This window comes from Teleopsis dalmanni, chromosome X, assembly GCF_002237135.1.
Source record: "Teleopsis dalmanni isolate 2A chromosome X, ASM223713v2, whole genome shotgun sequence".
NCBI lineage: Eukaryota > Metazoa > Arthropoda > Insecta > Diptera > Diopsidae > Teleopsis > Teleopsis dalmanni.
In genome coordinates, this window is record NC_051848.1 from 11989853 (window position 1) to 12015398 (window position 25546).

General features: G+C 30.0%; 1 protein-coding gene across 4 annotated transcripts; it reads right to left on the bottom strand.

The window, feature by feature from the left end:
- Positions 1 to 95: 95 nt before the first annotated feature.
- On the bottom strand, positions 96 to 24852 carry LOC119687177 (rho guanine nucleotide exchange factor 7). Of its 4 annotated transcripts, none has more exons than XM_038101410.1 (10): positions 24579 to 24846; positions 12333 to 12753; positions 12055 to 12255; positions 11793 to 11991; positions 11581 to 11677; positions 11399 to 11523; positions 11083 to 11331; positions 6194 to 6539; positions 4967 to 5221; positions 96 to 1177 (listed from the first exon to the last, which is right to left on the bottom strand). In XM_038101410.1, exons 2-10 carry the CDS (start codon positions 12668 to 12670, stop codon positions 228 to 230), a joined length of 2760 nt encoding a protein of 919 aa, XP_037957338.1. In that variant the 5' UTR covers positions 12671 to 12753; positions 24579 to 24846; the 3' UTR covers positions 96 to 227. The 4 variants fall into 4 exon arrangements, with proteins under 4 accessions (XP_037957338.1, XP_037957335.1, XP_037957336.1 ...); XM_038101407.1 differs by lacking the exon at positions 96 to 1177 and adding an exon at positions 8305 to 10801 and having other exon boundaries at positions 5136 to 5221; positions 24579 to 24852; XM_038101408.1 differs by lacking the exons at positions 96 to 1177; positions 24579 to 24846 and adding exons at positions 8305 to 10801; positions 15465 to 15612 and having other exon boundaries at positions 5136 to 5221.
- Between the last annotated feature and the right edge of the window lie 694 nt (positions 24853 to 25546).

Sequence of the window (25546 nt, forward strand, 5' to 3'; positions counted from 1 at the left end):
ACTATGGATATAATAATATTTAATAATTCTTCGGTAAAAAGTAGAAAACCAACAAAGAAGTATATTTTTTTGTCACAGTTATCAAGTCAAAGTAAAAAATAAAATTAGTATTTTCGCAACTTTATAAGCAGCGGAAATAAGAATTGCAGTAATAAAACAAGCGCATCGGCATTTGAATATATTTAAATGTCCACATATATTTTTTGCAATATAATTTTATGTTTAAATCAATAATTATTAGTTTTCCGCCATTGTTTCATAACGAAATTACCACAACACCAACTACCAGAATGATTCTGGCTATCACCATCTACTTTGTGATGACTATTACGACCATTTCTAAAATCATCGATATCGCGAGCATTTCTGTCTGAACTAATACTGTTCCCAAACGGATTGACTCCACACCTACCAAAATCATTTTCACAGTCTCCATCAGCATCGTCACTATTAAGTAGCTCTTCCCTTGCACAATCATTATGATCTATCAAATGAGGTGTGCTGCGCCGCAACGAAGTCGGTTGAAAACCTAAACCGATCATATAACTACCACCACCACCAGCACTACCAGCACCACCACCACCAATGCCGCCATAATTTGCATAACGATAGTCTGTTGTTTCGAATGATCTATTTAATCGTCGGTCGTAAAGACCTGGCGTTGAATAGCCATCTTTTTTTGTGGGATTGTTAAATGTATGTTCCATTGAACAGTTACGTTTTGGTGTCATTTGCAGATGAGCTTGATGCACAGCATTATTTGTAAATCTTGGCGGGGACATGTTTTTTTGTTGCATTTTCGGTGTAGTAAAAATATTGTCATAGCCAGAACTAAACCCACTTTTCAGACGATTTAAAGATTTACGCGTAGCACGCTCTTCAGAGAATGCACGATTTAGCACACCAGTTGCACTACCCGCACCAACAGTTGAATTACGATAACCGTTGGCGTTGAGAGACGAAACTGATGTTGAATACAAGTTAAAATTATTTGGACTGACTTCCCGCCATATGCATGACGAATTAAGACTACTCGTAGAGCTCTGACGACTGCCAGTTGTGCCACCAACACCACTCCTACATAGAAATTGAAGTTGTGGATTTGATGTGGAAAACAGTTTGCTGGTTTTAAGTTTGCCGCCTCGTATTGGTAAACATGGTGTCCAACGCTCAAGTGCTATATAATTTTAAACGAGATTTTAGAGAGATATAGAGAAAAATAAAATAGTGGAAGAATAGAACAAAACAACGAAAGCACAAAAAGAAACAATATTTGAGTTAGCAAATAAATAAATATTATATGGACTTATATAGACTATTAAATTATTATTGTAATCTAATTGCTATACACACACATAAATTGGGATGATCATTAATTTTAATTTGCACAGAACGAAAAATCGTTCTCTTATTGGAGGGGATGTGTTTTTGTACGTTCCGCATAGCAGGTTACCAATTGCTTGTGACATGGATTGACTAAAATATTTTAAAACATTTACTAAATTTGGGCGAAAGAGCGATTTTGTAAGCGACACAAAATGAAAAAGAAGGAGCAGTTCCTTCTCCAGCAGCGATTGCTTTAAACAAAAATGTAAAAAGAAAATATATAAAGAAAAAGTACTATAATTAAATTTTGGAGTGTTCTCGCAATGTTTTTCTTCAGATTTGTCTAACAACTTTTAAACTGTGAATAGATAAGGATTTTAAAATGAAAGGACGCAAAGCGAGCCTAATTCGAAAGCCTTACAATAAGAAGTTTAAAAATACTACATGGACTTGATGATAGAATTTAACGGGTACAAAATACTAAGGTACTTAATTATATAAATACACAATATCATCCCCTGGAATCCGCAGGAAGCTAAAACACGAGAAAGCCCAGATAGAGAGAGCTTGTTCACATTCTTTGCTTTGTATGCAATAAATATTATTACTATTTTCGGGTATAGATTTGTCAAGGAAATAATACAATACATTATAGAACCATCATATTAAAAAAAACTGGTTTAAATAACTGAATCTACATTTGAAAGTTATTCATCTATGAAAAACTAAGTATGCAGCAACTTCATTGCAGTTTCATTAATCTTAAGGACGATGGAATGGGTTACCTATCCAGCTCCTTACCGCTGCCTTACACTGCATGTATTAGAATCATAACGGTACAAATAAAATAATTACTTACAAAATATCTCGAAAATTAGAACAAAATAATAATTGGAGTTTGATAGTCACATTATCATTTGACGAACCCCAACTTAACTCATTTCATTTTGCTACATAAATGTCACTTTAAACGTCACTTTAAATACTAATATTTTTCTTGTGTATTAGAGTCATGTTAAGGGACTGTTTTTAAGGCGTTTATAAGAATTTGATATTATTCGAACTAAGAACTAACGAAAAAAGCATACCCTATATATACATCATGTAAGTAATGAGAGTAATGAGTTCGTCAATTTTTGAAACCTTACTCTTCTACGACGACTAAATACTGCGTACAGTTGGTTTTGCACAGTTATCAAGAATGGTTAAATAGCAATAGTTGATATGGAATATATATATATATATATATTAGGTTTTTCCTTATGTTTGCCAAAAAACTGGGTGAATAATAATATAGAATGTCAACACAACAACTATCTTGCAAAAAAATTACAGAAATAACACTTCACAAATATCATGTTCTATAATGAAACGAATTATTTTATTTAAATATTTTTATGTTTTATAAACGCACAAATACATGAATAAATATTTTTATAATTAAAATTAATGAGAAAGGAACTAAGGTCTTATAATATATAGTTTATTGTTATATCGAAAAGATACGCCGCTTGGAGTTGCAGTTTGAAAGCGCACCAAAAATGGGAAATAGTCAATCGCTTAATATATACAGGCATTAGCAATTCTTTGTTACCACTTGAAACAATCAACAAACAGGTAAAAAAATCAATATATGAGGTCACAGTATCAACCATCAATATGGCACTCGGAGAGGGTGATACTCAAAAACAATATGAATGACTTTAAACACCAACAATACATAGGTGGCATGGAACTTTAATTTCATTTTTCCTATTCGATTTTTACCTTTCCAGGCTTGAACTCTCCATTTTTGTCTCAATCACAAACACAGTATCAAAATCGTTAAAACAGTTCCATTAAAATTTAAAGTCTAAGTTCAGAACCCAAAATCATAAAAAAGCTATATAATAAGGTTACTAAAAGTACCACTTAAGTATAACTTGATAGAAACATAAACCAGTTGACATAAATTCATATTGAGTCCAAATACAATTAAGGAAAATTTCATATGTTTCTTTTATACTCTAAACAACCTCCAACAGAAAAATTATGTTATGGACACCAAAAATTTTATGACAAACCAAATGTTTTATGTCTTAAATAAACTACTCCAATATATTTCTGTAAACATTCTTTAAAAGCTCAGCTAATAGTATTTTATTCAAAAAGATAAACCTTTTAAGTAAATGTCGCCAATATCCCTGATTAATAGAGGACTAATACGCGATTAGCAATTATAACATATACGACTTCAATAATGTGCTCTAGAAAATTACTGTACTAGAAACGGCAACAACTCATAATATCATACATTCTTATATCACACAACAGATGGTATCAATAAAGAAACAGAAAATTTGCACAAAAAAAAGAAAAATTAGAATATGTTTACGGATTTCGCAGAGTATATGAGTATATGAGGCGCGAGTATCTCACGAAACAAATACATATGAGTTTGGAATGCATATATTAGTATTTGCAAATATTTTTAGATTACTTAATAAATACATGTAGGTCCTAACCTCAAAAATGTGAGATACAACCACTTGCGTTTACACATGTCTAATAATTGACATTAATAATTGATGTTAAGGAAATATAAGTATACAACAAAAACCCAGAACAAAATTGAGTTCAAAATGCACATCTGTGTAGTGGATTAGCCACTTTACTTAAAAAAACTAACTAAATAAGTAAAATAATATATAATTAGAGTTCACAAATAATAATAAAAACCTAAAAATTGGCACATGTGGTTGAAATGCAATAATAAATTGGAGTAACCGAGAATCCAATTTCAGGATTTTTATTTTTTTATTTTTAAAATCAATTTCTTTTAAATGCATACATTGCATCTACATTTTATCATTTCAAAACCACAGCTAACATACATAAAACATTAAAATTTTAAATAAACTTTTTATTCCAACGACACTTTATTGCCAATACACACTTGCGACAAAAAACCTGCGGCACTACAACTCTGCCACTTTAGCATGGAAATATATTTGTAACTGGACCCCACCGATGAGGGCACACTGCGCAATATGATCTCATCTCAAAATCGTAAAAACAGTAGATTTATAGTACCGTAATTTTTTACCACTATGTATACACCGACTATTATCCGACCTTATCAATATTTTTGATTTTATGCTCAAAATTTTAAATCAATGCAAGAACTACTATAACTAGCGAAAGAGTGAAAGTGATTTCAAACCTGTAATATACAGCAGAATTTATTATATCAATACATACATAACATACAACATAAACAACCTTTTACCAAAAAGCAGTTAAACTAAATGAGAGATACTTATTGCACAGGTGCACAAATATGAAGCCATTATATTTGTTTAAATAAACCGCCAAACAATAATGCTTAAATACTCTATTAACAAATGAGGTATATAAATTCATCTGTAAACTAATACCATTTCGATTTGGATAGAGCCAAACCATACAATAGTTTTTAAAAGAAAATTCAAAAATATTAAAATATTTAAATAGGAACACAATAAGAATAGCAAATGTTTAAGCAGTGCTTACAAATAAAATAAAATATACAAAACAGTATCAAGCAATCATAATAAACCATTGAACTACTGAAACCAACAAATAATCCTTACTATAATATATACATAGTTAGTGTTCTTACCTGAATGCACCGTATTGCGTGCATTGTTCTGATAAGCTGCACAATACGCCTCGAAGACACGCAACACCAAAGCGTCCTCTTCAAAAGTTGGCTGATTTTTACGGCCACTGCAATAACTTGATAAACCGGTGGAACCTCCACTCCCACTTCCTGAACCATTTCCACTTCCACCAGATACATTATTACTTGCATTTGAATTATATATACTTGGACGCAATGGTGGAGCTGGACGTAAAGTTGTAATACTCCAATTAGCTTTCAAATTTAAAAAAAAATAGATTTATTTTCAGCAAAAACAAATTCAAATAAATTACTTATAAAACAAAAAAAATTACTTTAATTTAATAAATTATTATTTAAATAAAAAAATTATTGAATTATTTATTAAACCTATTACTTTAGTAAACGCGAGCAGTTAAATTTAATTTTAAAGCGATTATGGATTCTTTGATAGAGATATATAAATTTATTTGAATATTAATTTCTGCTACTCCTGGAATGTAAATATTATTAAAGCTAAGTTTGTCATATAACTATTAATTATTAATGTATCATTTTTCCCTAATCCTCAAGTTATTAATTATTATTTCAAAAATTATTTCACTGTTTGAAATCCATTCTTAATTCTCACAACAGAATATATATATGTTATATATATGTAGGTACATAGATTTTTTTAAACACTACTAAATTTTATGAAATGATTTGAAAACGCCGTTCATTAAATACCAGGGTCCATAGATATATAGTTTATTTGATATTAATACATTTTCATATATATGACCAAAAAATGCTACAGTCCTTCTATTGATTTTATGTAGAAAAAATTGTTCGCTGTGAACTAATAAAAAATTTTAAGAACAATACAACTTAAGAACATAAGATCATCTATAACATATATAGATGTAACAATTATAGCTAAATTAAAACCCTATAGAGAAAATACACCGACAATGGAGATTGCATCATCTGGACTCAGGTTAAGTTTAACGTTCCCTACCCAACCCATATCCTCACTCCTATATTATATCTCATCACTTCCCCATCCTTTTCTGCTATGCAAGTTAAGTTATTCTCACTGTTTAAGTGAATACGAGAATGGAGAATGGTATAATAAAATAAAAGAACATATGCTTTACTAAAAGTGAAAGACGTCAGATGAGAAATCTATGACTGCTTCAATATATATTTGTTAATGCATTTTTTTTATTATATTTTAATTAAAACCTTTTGTGTTTCCTGTCCTTGCGTTTGCTGTTGTTATTGTTGGAGCTGCTGTTGTTACCACCGTGCTTGGGTTTTGAGTTTTCGAAAAATTGTTCGATGTCTGGACTAAATTTGATTTGCGGTTTAGAGGCACTGGATGATTTGGTGGATTTGGTTGTTGTTGCTGATGATGAAGAAGTTGTGGAAGCTGAGTGTGCGTGTATTGATTGTAGCTTAAGTGGTGATTGAACGATAGACTCCGTTTGTGTTGTGACTGATGTGACATTGCAACTGAGGTCGTTGTTGTCAGTGGTGTCGATTGATTTGTCCGTTGATTTAGAAGAGTTATGTTCGTTGGAGGCGATATCTGTGGAAAAAAATATAAAATAACCATTATTTATTAATAAAAAAAATTAACCAGATATTTAAATTTTTTTATCTCACTTTTAATTAGTATAACTTTAAAAGGTTAAATATAAGGTATTGTTTTTATTGAACATTGAAAATAACAAAAGGACACATTTCTGCAGTTAGTCGTGAATGTATCCACAGTCACAGCTGAAAAGCGCAAGCAAGGCAGTAAAAGAGTGCGGTGTGGTTTGTGGTGAACATGGTTTGAATTTCCTCTTGATCGAGTTTCTTTTAAAATCAATTTTAATATTTTTTTAAATCCAAATTTTGTTAATATGTTATAGTAATAATATGACATAATTAAAAATTTTGGCAGGCAAATGATTGAACTTAATGAAGTAACAAGCTGACAACAAAACGAAATTCTTTTCTAAACAAATACTAATAAAATTAGTCACCAGCGTAATCATGCCAACACACAGCTTTCTTTTTTTTGGCCAGTCAAAAGAAGGCCAACGAACACTTGGTAAAAGCATTTTTGATATAAGAATATTTAGTATGTTGCAATGTGACATAAAGCACGATTTCTTGAACTTCTATCAATCACATAATCTCTTTTGGATATGGATACGTTAGCTGATGACATCTCTTCGTATTGTTTTGAAATCAATACGAATATGTATTCTGGAGTATCTCGAATTAATGCAAATAACATTAGATTACCTTAAGCAATTTGTTGTAGTTATAGAATTTTCCACTTAATTTAAACTTAATTCAGAGTATTAAAAATGGAAAGTTTTTCAATTAATGGTTAAAAGTGTCAGAACAATGTGATGTGCGAGCAGCTCGAATATTCTCGAATTCGAACATTTGCCTCAAATACTTTAAATGTTCAAACAGCAAATTAGTGCTATATTTCATTTTATGTTTAATTTTTTGTTTTATACAAATATGTATAACAATAGATACTTGGAGACCTTATGATGTTCAAATATTATCGAGCGTTTTGCTGACCCCCAACCAAATGTACAAACATACTCGAACATTGTGATGCTCGCAGCACAATATACATACATGACCAGCACTTTGAATCTGTCAAATTCAAATCACCAAATCGATTTTTTTTCAAATTTCAATTTTGTCACTTTACTATTTTTAGAACACACGTATAAACCACAGCTATATAAATATATAATAGTTAATTATTACAATAATTGTTTTCCTATTTCGGTGCTGTGTTACTTGCTGATTTTTTGAAAGACTAACAAATAACAATAACTTAAATTTTTTCCTCACTGGTATATGAAGTCCTATTTTTCTGCAAGATCTCTCCAGTTTTACTTAAATAATAAATTCCTTAGATGGTAGATAGAAATATAATAGAAATATATAAAAATACTTGAGACGTTATAGTAAAGCATAAAAAAATGTGTAAATTTAACTTTTCTTATGCCATAAAGATAATATGGGGTACATATGATATGATGGACGTACGTAAAGCATTTCAACTGATTTCTATAATGCTATATTGAAAGTACTTAGATTTGAGGTAAATCAAAAATAATTTATATCAGATTTAAGCATATATTTAAAAAAAAAGCATATGAATTCTCTTCTAATTTTTAAGTTAGTAACAGTTTCGATTAATTTGAACTTTAAAATGCTGATGAAGAAACAGAAAATTGCCATATTCGCAACATACGATTAAAAAAATATTATTTTTAAAACTATATTATGAAACAAGAGCATGCTCAAACGACCACGCTCTTTAGTTTGCTTGCCTTCTCCAACTGCAACGGTATTGACATTGAAGACTTTGCTGTCAACAACAGCGATATCTCCAGAATCCAAGGACTCTACTTGTGCTAAAACTCTCAAACATATTGGACACTCATTTGAACGATTTGTCACCAATTTTCTTGCTGGATTCATTATGTTATCATTGCTGTGATTATGCTCACAAAGTGAATTATTGGATGACAACGTTGTTGTTGTTGTATTGGTGGTATTCGTAGTCGGATATGCAATACTTGATAGCGATGCGCAATCTTGGCAAATAGAACAATAAGTATTTCCTTCACTGTATCCCCTTGCCTCTATTGAATATAAGGAGTTGGTGCAGGCTGAACACTTCTCATCTTTGCTACCCTGCGAATTTTGCATCGTCACATGTCTTGGATGAGTATATACGATACCCCGTTCCACTTCCATTGGTAATTTTTCATTTTTCCACCAATGTGCATATAAGTCTGATCGAAATGTTTGAGTTGTTATTATATTGTCCTCTGATCTGCTTGTCAGTGGCAGTGAAAACATATTAGAAATATCATCGGCAGATGTTGTGGGGCATTCTAAACTTGAAATTTTTGGTTCAATTGTGTTTATTGGCAGTTTTTTCAAATTCAAGTGAAATGGACTAATATTAGGATTTGTAGGATATGCATTTGCCCTTTGTGTATCCGTCCCAATAAACGGTTGCACTTCAGGGTCAACAAGGCTTTGCGTTCTTAAAGGAAAGAATTTTTTACGAAACGTTCCACAAACTTCAAAATGCTTTGAGTCCATACAATTTGAAAACGATGGTAACATATAAGAAACGTCATCCGTAAAATCGTAGTCATTGTATGGTTTAATTGTATTTGGTGGATCTGGGGAGGTGATTGTACAGCTTCCAGCCATACCAGAATCACTGGAACGTGGACTTGGACACTGTGAACTTTCACAACATTTACATACACAAGAATGTTTTTCATTTAATTTTCGAAACGTTTCAGCTTCCTTGTTATTATTTGATGGTGTCTTCATATTGACACCTTCTTTGCTTTCATTATCTTCATTATTACTTATGTCAACAAATTGGTAGCTTATACAGCGCCTTAATGAGTTTGGCCGAGCATTCAAAGTAGAACTATGAAGAGTATCTTTAGGGTCAATACATAATTCGACTGTTGAAGAATTTCGCAATGAGTTCGATATTTTCTGTTCGCCATACATTCTTTCCAGAGATGCATCATCAAAGCATATCTCATATGGCATATTATTTGTAGTGCTATTCTTAATTGATTTGTTGGATGTGAACGGCGCAGCAAAAAGATTTAAATTTTTTTCTTCATTTGGAGCTCCACCACTATTATACAAAAGTTCTGTTTGTAAGTTATCTGGTGCATAACGACAAGCTGCTGGAATATCTATAGAACTGGAATGTATTTCATCACTCGTTGCAGTATATCTCTTATTTATTTGATCTTGGCTTCTATACAATGGAAAATCGCCTTGAAAACTGTTTTTAACAAAAATGTTTGGCATGCTATGTCGATCTTCTCGAACTTCCGGTATTTTATCACAGCCAATATGAATTCGAGTTTCATCAGAAAGTTCAGTTAAATTTTCACAAGCAAAGTACGCACCTCCAAGACGTTCGTTATAGTCAGAAGAAGGTTGCGAAAGATCTGAGTTTTGATACTGAAAGTCACCAGCGCGTGCACACACTCCTTCAAAATTTTTCTTACCGAAGTTGAGTGCAGCATTAGATTTTAAATTAAAATGAGCAGTGGAAGTATGGATAATGGAATTTTGTCCGGATGACTTGCGAGATAATATACGAACAGCATTTGATGCTATAATAATAGATTTTTTATCAGCGTCTTCTGAACTTGGTTTATATGACTGACGTTCACCAGATGAATCAAAATTTATGAGATTTATTGACGAGCAGTGTCTTCCATGTTGCAAAGTATTTGCTGCAGATCCATAGTCAATAAACGTTTGAGAAGAGTCATAGAGCGAATTTCGCTTATTTGTATAAAATTTTACATATTCAAATGGATTCGAAATACAATCACCACATTCTTTAGAACCGAAAGAAATATCTTCACTGTCACTTTCAGAGTCTGTTGGTAATTCAAAAGCATCCTGCCGTTCTAGTTCAGATTTATTTGAAATATTTGAATCGTCTGCTTTATAGGCTTTCGCATTTTTACACTTTTCTTTCGCAAGCGTCAAAGTGGTTTTGTGGCTCCTCTTTTTTCTCATTAAAATGCTCTTCAAATCAATACTCTGACGTATTTGTGGATACAAAAGCATTTTAACAATACCATCGTACAGTTTGCCGTCTTTAACAAGCTTTGCAAAATGTGCACTCAAGTTAGCATAGGGCGCAGCAGGTGGATAATTACTGGGCGGTAATGTTACGCGGAATGAATTGGATAAAGGCGTTGTATAGTATGCGCAAAGTGAGAAACGCGTACAATAGCCTCGCGTATCCAAGAAATGAGATATCTGCGATGCAGTAGGTTATTGTAATTGATTATTATTTGTCAAATAGAGTAATGGTATTGGTAGAATACGAAAACATATTGTAGTGGAGTAAATTATAAATTAAATTAAATTATAAATTAAATTAAATTATAAATTAAATTAAATTATAAATCAAAAAATGTTACAAATAAAAATATCATTAAACAAAAAAGTCACAGCACAACATTTAAGAGTGTATAACTGTGTATGCTATGCTGTGCCTTTTTTTTCAAAGAAAATCAATTGACTTATGAATGACATACATGTGGTGGTGGTTGCGGCGCAGCTCCACTGACTGATGAGTTACTTAAATTGCTCAGCTGCCTTTTAATGCCTATTGGTATAGTGGGGTTAGCTGATGTTAACAGTTCCACCCACTTGTTTGCTTCGTTCGGACCTTGACAAACAGCAACAATTTTTTCAATAAAATTTCCGCTTATTTCAAAAGCATTTTTAAAAGTATCGCTATCCTCAAGACGATTAACAACAATACCCGTTAAAGGCAACTTTCCCTAATAAACGAAAGCAAAGTTATATTACAACGATGAAATATATTTTAATTAAAATATAAATATATACCTCGTATATAAAAGCACTCATTCTTTGGCTGACACTTAAAATTAAGAGTGTTTGTGGGAATAATACAAAATAGCGATCACGGTGATCAAACCCAACAGCAACACTGCCCATATGAATTATGTCACCTGCGAGAAACAAACTAATTTATATCAGTTTTTTTAGACTTAATTTTGTATTCTTACCTAAAGAACTGAGTTCTTGACCTTGCCAGCCTCTGACAGGACCAGTCAGTACTTGTAGTTCCAATTCTTTTTGTCGACGTGTAGCTGAACATGTGGCCTTAAAAAAAATTTATAAAATTATTCTATTAGCACCTTTTCTCTCCATAAGTTTTAGAAAAAAGTGTTCACTATACGTAAAAGAATTAAGTTACGTATAAATACTAAATACTAACAGCAATATCCTTATAGACGGCTACACTTCGCTGCGTATCACCCCGATCTGGATGACTACTTTCCATATGACGTTCTAGCTCCTGCAACATAGCCGAGTATTTGTCGAGCCGTCGAAAAGGCTTTGAAAGTCCTGTTGTTAATACCAGAAGTCCAGGAGTAGCAGCGCCTTGACGTTCCATATACTTCTCTAGCTCATCTCTAATGAAATGAAAAATTACAATACAGTATATGCACAGAATTTTATATTGCACGGCTACTAACTTATGTTTATCTAATACCACAATCGCTTTTGGATGAGCAGCACAATACGCTTGATGCACATGTTTCATTAAAGGTGCTTTCGTTAAAAATAGTTTTCCAATACGATCATTGCATTCCTCCATCTGAGAAAGTAATTCATTATGTGTATTGACAACATCGACAAAGTTGCACATAAGTTGAACATATTCATCCTGCGTCAATCTATAAGATTTGATTTTTTAATAAATTTAATAAATTTATTGTTATCAAATTATTTTATAAACAAAAACTGTACATACATTTCTGTTTCCAATAAAGGCTGTAAAAAATTCTCTAACAGACCCTCAATTTCAGCGACATGCGCTCTTTCTGAATCAAGCAAATCCTTAAGTACTACAGAGCGATATTCTTGTATTTCTTCTGGAGGTCTCATTGTATCTGTTTTGGTTAAAGGCACTTTGTATTCTATAACGTAATTGCTAGGAAACCAGCCAGTCTTATCGTTAAGTGTACCTTCCCACCATCCTCCTTCTTCTCTTTGAGTAACTGTAATGAGATCTCCCTTTTTGAAACATAACTCATCGTTGTTACCACCTTTGAAAGGATATTCTGCTTGCACGATAAGTGGTGATTCCATTTTAAAATCGAACACTGTTTTTGTACGTTGTGCAGATTACAAGCTGCTGGTTACTGTGTTCTTTTGCGAGTGGAAAGTGAATCCTGCAAAAAAAAAAAAGTTACGTCAATTAGAATAAAAAAATTATTAAAAATAATTAAAATAGAATAATAGATTTAGAATACATTTTAATTTTTTATTTATTAACAATGAGTATTTAATAGTGTTTGCCTACACTGTATGAGAACTTTCACTAAAAATAGACAATAAAGTATATTTACTTATATACAAAATAATAGAATGTATAGACTTTATGAAGTTTAAAATGTCTAAAAATACTTTAATCAAAAGAATCTTCAGCAATTAATATAACAAGTTTCAATCGTCTTAGTAAACGTATCCGAAGTACGAAACAACACTGAAAACTAAGTGCCGCTAAACACTCTCTTTCGGGCTATAACATCCCTATCCCTGTAACTAATTGTTCATAATCTAAGCTAAATTGTGTTTACTCTTACTGCAATCATAGTAGAAATCGTCAAAAATATGCTTTACCAAGAAATTTGATCGAAAAAGCTTTATAATGGACATAAATCATGCTCGTCCCGTTGGAAGTAATTCATAATGCACCGCACCACGATAATCTAAGAAAACTCTTAACACAACCTTTGATTTGGAACGACTTCGGTTTCTTACGATCTCTTCTGTCTTGGCTCACCTTTTGCACTGTATTTGCTTAATTAGTTTGTGCATAGATCTAAATCTCATCTCTAGGCATTATGCATTTCATCTGATCGTAATAGTCAAAAAGCGTTATCTGTTTTTCCAAATAAATTGATGATTTTTGGCACTAAATGAGATGTCACTGTTTTCAGGCACAAAACATCTTTTAAAATGATTGGAACTGGTTCAAATATTACGTTAGCACAAAAAAAAAATGCAGATATTGACAGGAAATTTAAAACAAATATCAGTGACATATCATTGCGTATTTTAAATTAAAAACTTCACCTTATTTTTTGCTAACAATAGTGTGTTTTCATTTTAATCTTTTTGGATAGATTTTTCATAATCAGGTTATTTTAAGTCCATAAAACTTATATTGACTGCTTAGAACCTTTCCTCTATTCTTACCAAGGAATTTAAAGTTTTTAATACATTCAAGTATTAATTCGTCTGTCTGAATAACGTTCAGGTGATATAACCATGTTTTTTATTTTAACAAAGTGAATTTCTATACCAGCTTTAGTTGTCTTCTATTTTGAGGGACAGCTTGAAAAAGGCCTGCTTCTTTCGTGCTTCGCAAATACTGAAACGAAATGCTTTTACTAACGAAATGCTTAAATATTTTTAAAAAAACCGATGAATAGTGATATAAAAGATTCTTCTTCTTAAACGGTAGTACTACCTAAATCGAGTTTTAGTCTTAGACGAAGCTTGTCTCTATTATAAGTTTTTAAAACAATTGAATAGTTTGTATAATACTAAAAGAAAACAGTTTATATGATGATTGCAATACGTATTAGATTTGAAATAAACAAAATCTGTTTATATTTAATTATATATTGATATATTACATATTATAGTCACATCTCATATGAGAGGAAAACAGTAGACACACTATTTCACTACTTAAATTCTTTTTTTATAGACATAGTTATAGTTGCACACATGATTATAGTTATTATTATTGTTGCAAATATGGTCACCTATTATAGATTGTCGAAACTATCGATGATTTACTACCAGTAGTTTCAACTTAGAAAAATTCCTACATTTAGAAGAATCGATTGTATCGAATCAATTCTTTTTCTTTCAGTATTGTAATATCAAATGTTCAGAATTAGCATAAGTTTAAATTGTCATTTTACTTAACATTAAATTAAACTTAACATCAAATTTTAACTTAAAATCAAAACAGTCTCTTTAGTAACAAGGGTACATATATTTTTTCTAATCGTTTGGCATTGTAACTCAGTTTGTTATTGTTATTCCTGTTTTAAAATAGATATACTCTTTAAATAAAGTATAAGCTAAGATCTACTACTTACAGTGCCCCAATTTCTCAATAGTTTTGTTGTTCATCTTATATCTTTAAACTTATAATCTCCTATTGGGGGTAGAGACAAAAAGATCTGTTATGATATCTTTTAGTTAGAACTTTTGTTACTCATTTAATGTTATAATTATTAATATTTTCTTTTCATTATATCCTGATACTTTAATCGATATAAATGATATAATAGAGCATCAAGCACACAACTTTTTTTACGATCTTCTCCCTTTTTTCGATCCTCTCATCACATTTATAATAAATTTTTAATATTGTCTATTAATAATATACCGGATGTAATGAATGAGTTTTTTTTTGTTTTTTCATTTAAATAATGTGTCCACTTTCGACGTTGAATATTGCCGGGTGCTTAAGATTTTACCAGCTTTCTTTTATTTATGTCAATACCAAATTATACATGTATATCCTAATGTGATATATATTGAGAATATTTAATTTTGTTCGCACTCGCACAGATATTGCACACATATATGTTTAGTACATATATTAAATCATAGTTACAAACATCAAAACAACTTCCGGAACACCTTCGCGTTGTTTTGAAGAGCAATAAGAAGCGATCCGATCCAAGTCACTTATATGAAATCTAAAGACAATAACAAGATTTGCAGTATTTATTTTATGTTCTTAGGTAGATTTTTTAGCAGCAAGGTCACAATTACAAGCATTTTTCCTATGTTGATTTTCCTGTTGTTTTTTTCTGTTTATTTATTTTTTCTACACATTGAACTAAATACATACACTTTTCTCTGTGAGAACCCAAATGGTACTAATTTTTTTTTTAAGTGGAAATAAAAAATATTAAGAAATATGCAGCACATACATAAGTGTTGCTCTAAAAATTTAAAAATGAATATTAAAACAGTGCACACGTTTTATCTCAGATCGTTCGACCCTCACAATCACTGGGACACTAATTTCCACATTCAGTTCGACTCGACGATTCGCTTCGCCCATGTGAGGAGATACATTGTCAAGTAGAACAACAGAGCGCTTTCCACAACTACCGTGAACAGTGTTCCTCTTTCTCAGTTTTCTCACTGAGCGAATTACTAATTTTAATATTGAATTTTTTTCTGCATATGTTCCGCCCTTTTACTCAATTTCCCCCAATGTGACGGCTAGATTTTTCTTGATATAAGTGGAAATTCCTGTTGTTTTTTAATGAATTCGTTTGGATACAGTTTATATTTAAAAGTTATTTATTTGCTCGTTGCAATTTGCACGAACATTTCACTGGATCCGCTCTTCTCGACCGTTGAATGACTCTGATTCTGTTCGGCTTTCATTTCAAAAATTTTATTCGGAATCACATATTTTAGAGATGAATTGTAATTTTCGCGTGTGCTGCCAGGCAGTTCAATATTTCAATGGAACGTCGCCTCGATCGCTACTATTTGCAAAGCAGACTTGATGTACTGCACAAGAAGATATATGAATGTTAATAAAACTTATTAAGTTTTTTAAAAGCTGGAATGACTCTTCATTATTATGTTATGTAGAACCAATCACCATTTCCTTAACTTGCAACCATAGATTTTTAATTACTGGCTAATCAAAATACAGAGATTTGCTGTTTAAATTTTCACGTACTTATACATCTTTGACCATTTAGATACTTAACAGAAAATAATTATTTTAATTTAATAATTAATTTTAACTGCAAATTTATTTACTTTCTGGGTTTTTTTTAAATTTCCTCATTTTTCTTTATTTCACAAAAGTTACTGCCGCGGCTACTGCTACTGCTACTATTGTTCTAATTTGTAAATTCTAATGTATTCTAATGTATAGTTATATCTACTATGTCCACGTATATAATATAAGTAAATATTAAATGCAATGAGAAGTATAATGAATTACTCCTGCTATTACTACTGCTGTTGTTATTGATATTATTATTATTATTAAATTGATTTACTTTCGTTTTGAAGAAAGAAAGTAAATTCTTAACATAAACTATTGTTTTCAATAGAGAGGTACTGCCCGAAACAGAATTAAATGAAAAGTGTATTTATTAATGAATCTTCACAGCAAATTAACAAAACTCCAAAACTCCAAAACTCAAAATTCGAACATACAAGTCAGGTACGGCTGTGGGTCAGTTGCCTAATGAACACTAACTCTGAGCTTCAAATTTGGCTAGATACGAGTTCAATACATGGTACTTGCAGTCTCATAAAATTATTCATGAATAATTAAATATAGGAAATAATGCCAAAACCACTGATGAAATAACTGTATGCTCACGTCAGCTGAAAATTCAATTAATTAACAAAATAATAAAATTTTATTATTATTATTATTATTATTGTAGTCTACAATTCTAAATGAAAGTGAAAATTAATTTAATTTAAAATTAATTTATTTATTTTAAGAATCTTAAAACGCTGCAAGATACAAGTAAATGCAAAGCATGACGTTTAATTAATTATAATTAATAATTAATAAATAATAATTAATTATAATTAATAATAATTATAATATCCGACATAACTATTTTATTTGGTGAATGATTTTTAATTTCTTCTGCTTTATTTGAGAGAGATAACTGAGAGAGATAAGGAAAATAGTGTAAATAGTATAACTCACTACATAGTGCTTAATATTTAATTCTTCAGAACTACATCTTAATTTATATACTATAACAATGTGATCAAAAACTCAGGTGAAATTATTTATAACTTTTAAATTTTTTAATATAAATTCATTTCATCCTCTTCAAAGTACTCCTCGCTAATGTTATTTCCAATGCTGGAAACAGTTTTAAAGTAAATTATTGGAATGGTTTTCAAAGCGCGCAGTAATTCTATTTTTTTTTTTATTTATTAAACCTACAGCCAAACCTCTCTATAGCGAACCTTCCTACAACGAATTCCTCTCTATAACGAAGTTTTGTTGAAGATAGCGATTTTCATATATTAGAACCTCTCTATAACAAAACCCTCTATAGCGAATTCCTCTCTATAACGAAGTTTTTTTCAGGTATGCAAACAAATTTTTGCATACAAAAAAACCTCTCTATAATGAATTCATTCAAATACAAGTTAAATATTCAACTTTTCACATATGAGAAACTTCTTTATATGCAAACTATTGACTTGTTAGAAGATTTGGATTTGGAAGATTTCCTTAATAAGGAAAAAGTAAAAGTGTCTGAACAAACTAAAATTACAGACTTACCAATATACAATTAATGTTTTTAATGTTTTGTATATATATATGAATAAACATGAATTAAATATATTTTTAAAATAAATACGTACATATTTCTTAGTCAAAAGCTAAAAAGGAAAAAAATTCAAACAAAAAAAAATTTGTTCAACCTCTCAATAACGAAGACCTCCCTATAACGAAGTTTTGTGTAGGCACCAACGACTTCGTTATAAAGAGGTTTGCATATAATTACAAAATATAAATTCTTATAACTAAGGTAGGAAAAACGATCGCTAGCTGCCAGGGCCTTCAGCTCGGATATTATAAATTAAATTTTATTGACTAAATTACAGGCTTTAATATATTTATATATGAAAAGCATATTTTTAACAGTAATTGTTTTTAATAGGCTGATAAATAAGATGTTTGGAAATGATAATGTTTATAATAATGATCGTTCAGAGCGACTTTTTTCTTCAACGCTTTATCTGTCGTCTTTGAATTTTTAATGCCACTTGTAAACATTTTTGGTTGATCTTGTGCAATATTCCAAATATTATTCCAGCCTCAAAGTGAAAAGTCAGTAATATACAATACATCATAAAATACGAAAAAAAAAAAGAAAAATTTATTAAAAGTCAATATTATATTAGGTTATTAGCGCGTTTTAAGGACGAAATCACGGCATTGGACAGAGAAAAATAATTGCTCTTTTCTGAGACATAAGTCAAAAGACGTTCTTCACAATGACAATTGACTTTAAATTGAAACAATCGACTTTAAATTGTTTCCTCATGCATCGTATTTCTAAGATTTAGCTAAAAACGGGACTAACTATTCGTAACTTTTAAAAGGATACTATTGATTGAAGTTTCTTTATCCCTATTCGTTCGATATATGTATAATCTTTGGAGAGCTAGAAGAAAAATCGTTTTAGAAATGCCCGTAAGTGCATTTGAGAGCAAAAAAGTTATCTGATTAAAAATATTAATTAATATATTATTTAAAATTATATTTATTTTATTTATTTTATTTTAATTTTACTAATTTTTTTTACCACGTTACTTTTTAAAGGGAAATAACTGATGTTTAATGACAATGAATATCAATTTAAAAACTAAATTTTGTTAATATTTAGACTAACAATTCACATTAGTGCAATAACATAATTCACTAATTATCATGTAGCATTGAAAAGCTTAATTCAAATTGCATTTTCAAATGGTCACGACCTTAACATAGTAGCGTAAAAATTAGTTTAAAAAAATTTCTAATTATTTATGTAGTAATAAGTTTTTACTTACACAACAAACTACAAGACAATATAAAAAAAAGCATTGCATTCAAAAAGCACCACAGAAACCCATCGTCAATTTTGGCTGAAATATAACTTTAGATCTGAACGAACACCATACATGGTTCCACATGTGCACAAGATTTTTCAAATGCCAATGATCTATTCACAAAAGTCCGTGTTGTAGGTTTTATTTGCCTCAACCAGACAAATGGATATAACTATTGTAGATCCATTAATTTATTTTAGTTTATTAATAATATAGAAGTACAGATTGACATATAGATTAATTGATGTCTATTTTTAATTTTTGTTTTTAAAACAATAATTATTATCATTGATAGGCATGTAGAGTAGGTCTCTAAGTCCTGTTGCGTCAATAAAAAGTAGTATGAAATCTACTTTACAGAGTTTTTTTACCTCTTCCGTAAGAATATACATTCGCAGGAATCTATTTCTTATGTGCATTTCTTATGTGCATTTCTTATGTGAGAAGGGTAAAACAATAATTAAAAACTATTAAGATTAATTTTTTAATTAAAAAATTTTTATTAAAATTATTTATAATTAAACCTTTTATTTAGTGCTTTAAAGCGTTTGATCATTACGACGTCGAACAGGTCGGCTATACTTAAATTCGAACATTTGAATCTTCAGCTCAAACAATATATGAAGCTCTAATTTTATGCATTTTTAACGTAGTCCATGTATATGGAAAAACTTAAACCGATTAGGGCAGATAAGATATTCTCTTATTCATTTAGGTAGTAAAGAAATCATTTTATATCAGTTAATTTTAATATAGTACATCGTAACGTGCTTTAAACAACCACATTATGCCGGTGCGGTTTATACTTTCTTATAGGTGTGTTCATTTATATCCTTAGTGCAAAAATTAAATATGCCGGCAATTTGTAAAGCAATAATATCAGAAAAACTATAAACTAAAAGCTGTATTCCAAAGTAAAAAGTATCTTATAAGATTAGGCATTCTACGGCAATTACATACATCAGTTAAGTATATCCTTATGCACAGCCTAAATTTTATAATATTTGGGTGAATACAAAGTAGAAAAACTAATTGCTTCAGAAGAGACAATACTTCAGAATGTTAATACATGTCTTTTGGATAACTTCCACATCACGTCACAACGCTTATTATGGGATCTGTGATGATCACCGAGCCAGTCTGTTTATGTGCAACAGGTCCTCACATCTTAGCTTTTCACACTATAACTTCAACAATAATTTTACTGCGATAAATAGTATAATGCGACAAATGGCTGTTAATGATAAAGACACTCTCTGTCTCTCTGCATTTACTTTTACTGATGATGAGGGTAAAATAATAACTAATGCTCCAGACAACAAACTTGTGAACAAGTACGATATCGCTAACGGACTGAAGACCGACCACTAAATAGTTTTTAATTAACAAAAACAACAAAGTCCTAACAAAAAGAAATACAACAAAAAGAAAGAAAAAAATTTATTGCATTAAATCTTAGAACAAAATTGAGCCATTTGTGGAAGGTGATGCTATGTATTTAATATAATTGAAAGGGGTTCATCCATTATGAACTACTGCCAACTTGCCGAACTATTATATTGATTCGTTCGTACCAAAAAAATAAGATTTTAAAAAAGCGACCTAATTAATCCTTTTAATTAAAAGGAAAGGGTTGTGTTCGATCATAGCATTGAGAACACACAGCTTTCTCAACCCGGTCAAATTATATCACTTATATCAACGTATATCATTTATTCATTCATCGTTATAATTTATCATTTGTACAAAACTTAACAATATATCTTTTCCTGACGGAAATTTTATCCCACATGAGGATCCGGTTCTAATGTAATTGAATCGAATCACATACCAAACCACTTTTTCACCTATTATATATAATAAATAAATACTCATTTACAGAATCGAGAACTGTGTTCTTTTCTTTATGACAAAACGAAAGAACAAACAATCTATTCAGAAGTAGTATTTGAAGTGGCTTTAGGTAGTATTGGTTACAATTTATACATAATGTAGAATCGTTATTAATTTTATAATTATAGAAATGTTAACACAAATTAATACGTGTACAAGTACAATACATATTTATAAATATTAATTATTAAATAAATTAAAAATAGAGCACAACGTGTAATTACTCAAGAAAATTTTTCATAAAAACTTGTTCTTATTCTGTATGTTAGGTATTTCAGAACACTTCTATATATTTAGCAATCGTGAATGTTAATAGAGAGCTGTGTTTAATTATAAATTTTATATGTGATATAATTAAAAAGCACATTTATTTATTTTTTCATTACTTAATTTCATAAAAAATCATTAAAATTTCAATTCAATTGTACATGGTTAATTGCTATCCTTCGTTCAATGAGAGAGAAGCTGTTAGCATTCTTCTCAATATAGCTCGTACTCCGAAAATGGATTCAAGAATTTGAAATTTTTGAAATGTTCCGCTGACACTTTTATTGCGACGCAGATGAACTTGTGCCATCTTCGGAGGTTGAGCATATGATTAAAAACTCAATTTTTTTAAATAAATTATATTTATGTATATACATATACACAACTATAAATACATGTGTATAAAATATATAAGTATTAACAAACAAATACTGAAGAGTAAAAAATTGTTATACATTGAACGGGAACATGTGCATACGGCAATGTTTAAAAGTTTTTATGGGGGACATATTTTTGCGTCTATTTGAGAATATATTTAATATTGTGAGAATTACTCTTTAAAGAAATTTTTACTTCTTTCTTCTGCAATGCAAAAACACCATTTTTGAAATAGAAAATTATTTTGTTTACTGATGCGAGTAGAAATGCTGTCCACACTAAAATAGCACCTGGAAGAGTGTATCCTGGGTCTCCTATAAACTCTCTGTGTATACATAATTGTAGTTAATCGAGCCTACAGTATGTAAGTGATCATCTTAGTTTTAAGTTTAACCTAATAAGTAGACTAGAAAGTTAGTTCATATATTGTGAAAAACCTGTCTTGTGGTGACAATATAAGTTTTATATATATATCGTATATATCCCTATATACAGAAGGGATCTTCACAGATGCCACTGTCTTTTTTCGTAAACAAAACAATGTATATAGAAAAAATAACAGATGAATCATAATTTTATGATCAAAACATTATTAATTATAGTGTGATAACAACTAATTCCCGTAAGAAATTATTATCGCAAAAATATTTATCAATTGGTATTTGAAATATTGAAAACTTTAAGTATTAATTATGGAAAAAAGTATATATTTTGTTGTAATCTTTATAAAACATATTGTATATATGTTAATTAGAGAAAATGTTGTTGAAGTTGTTTAGTAATAATTGTATTAATCTAAATATTGCCTGGTAGTACATTTTATTTGGATCATTTGTCTGCCTATTTGTTTGTATGATCGCCTGTTTTACTTTGAAACACGTTTCCGATTTATCGTTTACGCATCTGAAATGGTTTTATTAAAGTACTAGTTATCCACGATACGTGAATTGGGATATAGGACACTGTTACAAGATAAGTTTTCGCTTCTAAATACTTGTATTTACTATTTGAAATGTATCTACGTAGCATTTAAATACATTCCTACGCAATCAAGGCTAATTAAATTTATTGACAAAACTTCTATTACTTCTATTGGTCTTTAGACAACTAAATATGGGGTTTGAAAAATGTTTACAATGTCGAGAAATTTGTTGCTAAGTTTTAAGATAGAATTGATCTTAAGAAACTTCATTTGTAGGAAATGATAAACATTGAAAGACAAAATTGATTAAAACATTACTAGTACTCAATGTCCACAGAAGTTTTGTATACAGAAGAATACCACGCCCACAACAATAGTAACATGGTCAATTATTTGTTGAATACGCGTAAATGGTAAAAGGTAGCTTTCGCTACATTTTTTATAGATTTAAAATACCAGTCAATTTTAGGTTTACCACATAAAACTAATATCTAATGCATATTATCATTTTATAATTAAAATAGTTTAAAATTCAAAATAATTTTATTTTAGCAACTCAGATGCGTTAACTTTTATTAATCAGAAATATTTACACGGAATATAGTAATCAATCTATAAGATATCTAAAAGTTTGACTTATAACCACCCTTTCACAAAAATAATTTTAATTTTATCAGAGTAATAGAAATTAATTCTAATGTTAATACTCCTAACAATAAAGAGAGAGTAAAGAGTGAGTTTAAAAAACATATAAGTTTAAACTTTAAATTATCGTTAAAAGAAGAGGGTATACAGCAATTAGAATAAACCTACACCAGGAATAGAAATGAACAGGGTACTCGCTCCTTACGGAACGGAGCACTGCAACCAGATTGATCTTTTGTGCTGCAACAGATCCTAACCGCACAGAAGACATTCCGCTTTCCGAATGAAGGCCAGAATGTCGGCCGTTGTGGATCTCCTAATGTCAGAAGGGGAGAATAACTCTCCTCACAATGACTTTCTCCTGGCCCAGATCAAAACTGGACAGTCACAGAGAATGTGACTGGGAGTCTCGTCTACTTCTAAGCAGAGTCGACACTCCATCTCTTCGGACAGACCCATTTTATTAAGGTGATAATACAGTCCATGGTGACCCGTTAAATATCCCACCAGCAATCTCAACTCTGTTCAAACCTACACTAACATGAAAGAAATCTATTTTTACTAGACAATATAAACCATATCGTAAGAGTTCTACTACCGATACTTTGTACCTTGTAAGTGTTCAAACTATTGGATACTTGTGAGTTAGTTAGTGTCATCACTAATTCAGTTAATTGTAAAATTCTATTTTCTGCACAAAAATCGTTAATCTTCTCAATGCAGATATGTTTGTTATGATCTACAAAGTATTGATGGGCAACTGCTGTGACAAGGAATAAGTAAACTGATTGACAGTTAGCAATGCAATTTGCATACTTACTGTCAATAAAGACTATTTCAAATTAGTTATAGAGTAATAAGAAATTGAAAAACTCTCCAAACGTTAGAACTGAATACAAAATGTAATTCCCTGTGGGAGCACACAATACGACCTATTGGCGTATATGTGAATAGGAGCATTTATCACCATAAAAATTAACTATTAACTAATTAAATAAACTACTTGCTATAGCATATAGTTAAATAAGTAAGAAACTTCAACTTTTCTCAAGTCCAACCCAAACAGTTTTAGTTCTATTAATAAAAAGTTTTTCGTTGAATCAAATAATCATTTTAACAAAAATTACTAAGTAAAAATTTGTATCCGGGGACGGACAGACGGTGTGATTAAAATAAATAAAAACAGCTATTTATAATCAGCCTAAAAACATAAAAAAAAATTTTATATTGCTATTAAAAAATATTACTTACCAAATTTTGAGTGTTTATTACTTATATGGGAAAGAAAGAGAATTCAAAAGAAATGAACATTTAAATTCTTTGTTTATGACACATAACACTGAATTCACTCTATCAATCTTATAATCTTAACACAACGTCCTTTCAACTTTCATTTTACATTTAGCACTGTCTTTAATTGGTTTATTAAAATAATATTTATTTGGTATAACACTTTTATTTTATAAATATACATGCAAAATAATATTGGCGATAAGTACGCCACCGCAAGAAAATCACAAAAAATTCGACAACTGTCATATGGCGACAGAGTTACCAACACCCTCTTTTATTTAGGAGTAATGTTTTTTTTTACCTAAAATTGGCTACCTTAATTTGACCAATCAGTCCCTTTAAAAACAAAATTGATACTAAAAATTTTTGGTCATTATAACAATAAATTATACATATATATATAAATTTATTGTTATAATTATTTAATATTGATCTTATAAGATGAAAGACTAATCACAAGCACTGTATTTTTTTTAAAACATTAAATTCATGTAATTGTTATTTAAATAAATGTCCACAATTGTGTATATTGAATTCAAAGAAAACGAATTCAAAGAATACTTAAAATTTAACATTTCATGCAGAAACATTTCTTTTAAATACATATGTTTTAAAACAAATGCAACAAATTTTTCAGATATGTCATATTAAAACTAAAATTAACTGAATAATTTAATTCAATATATTCTATATTTACATTCACATTGTTTTTAAGTTTTAAATGATTAACTTTATTAACTATAAAATGGTTAATATACATTCATTATACTTGAAGACTTGGTATGATGGCGTTTACGATTTCCCGACATTCACTATCATCATTTTTTTCAACATGCATCTGTATAAAGTATTCGTTGAAGTGTCAATAAAAGTGGATATGCACAAACTTTTTGTGCAAATGTTAAATTATTTTTTCAAGTCTACAT

What these genes read in the sequence shown, in the direction of transcription:
- LOC119687177 (XM_038101407.1), bottom strand. Translation starts at nt 12,670, where the DNA reads ATGGAATCACCACTTATCGTGCAAGCAGAATATCCTTTCAAAGGTGGT. An exon ending in CCTTTATTGGAAACAGAAAT is followed by an intron (nt 12,256 to 12,332) that starts GTATGTACAGTT and finishes CAAATCTTATAG; the next exon opens with ATTGACGCAGGATGAATATG. An exon ending in TGAGTGCTTTTATATACGAG is followed by an intron (nt 11,332 to 11,398) that starts GTATATATTTAT and finishes TTCGTTTATTAG; the next exon opens with GGAAAGTTGCCTTTAACGGG.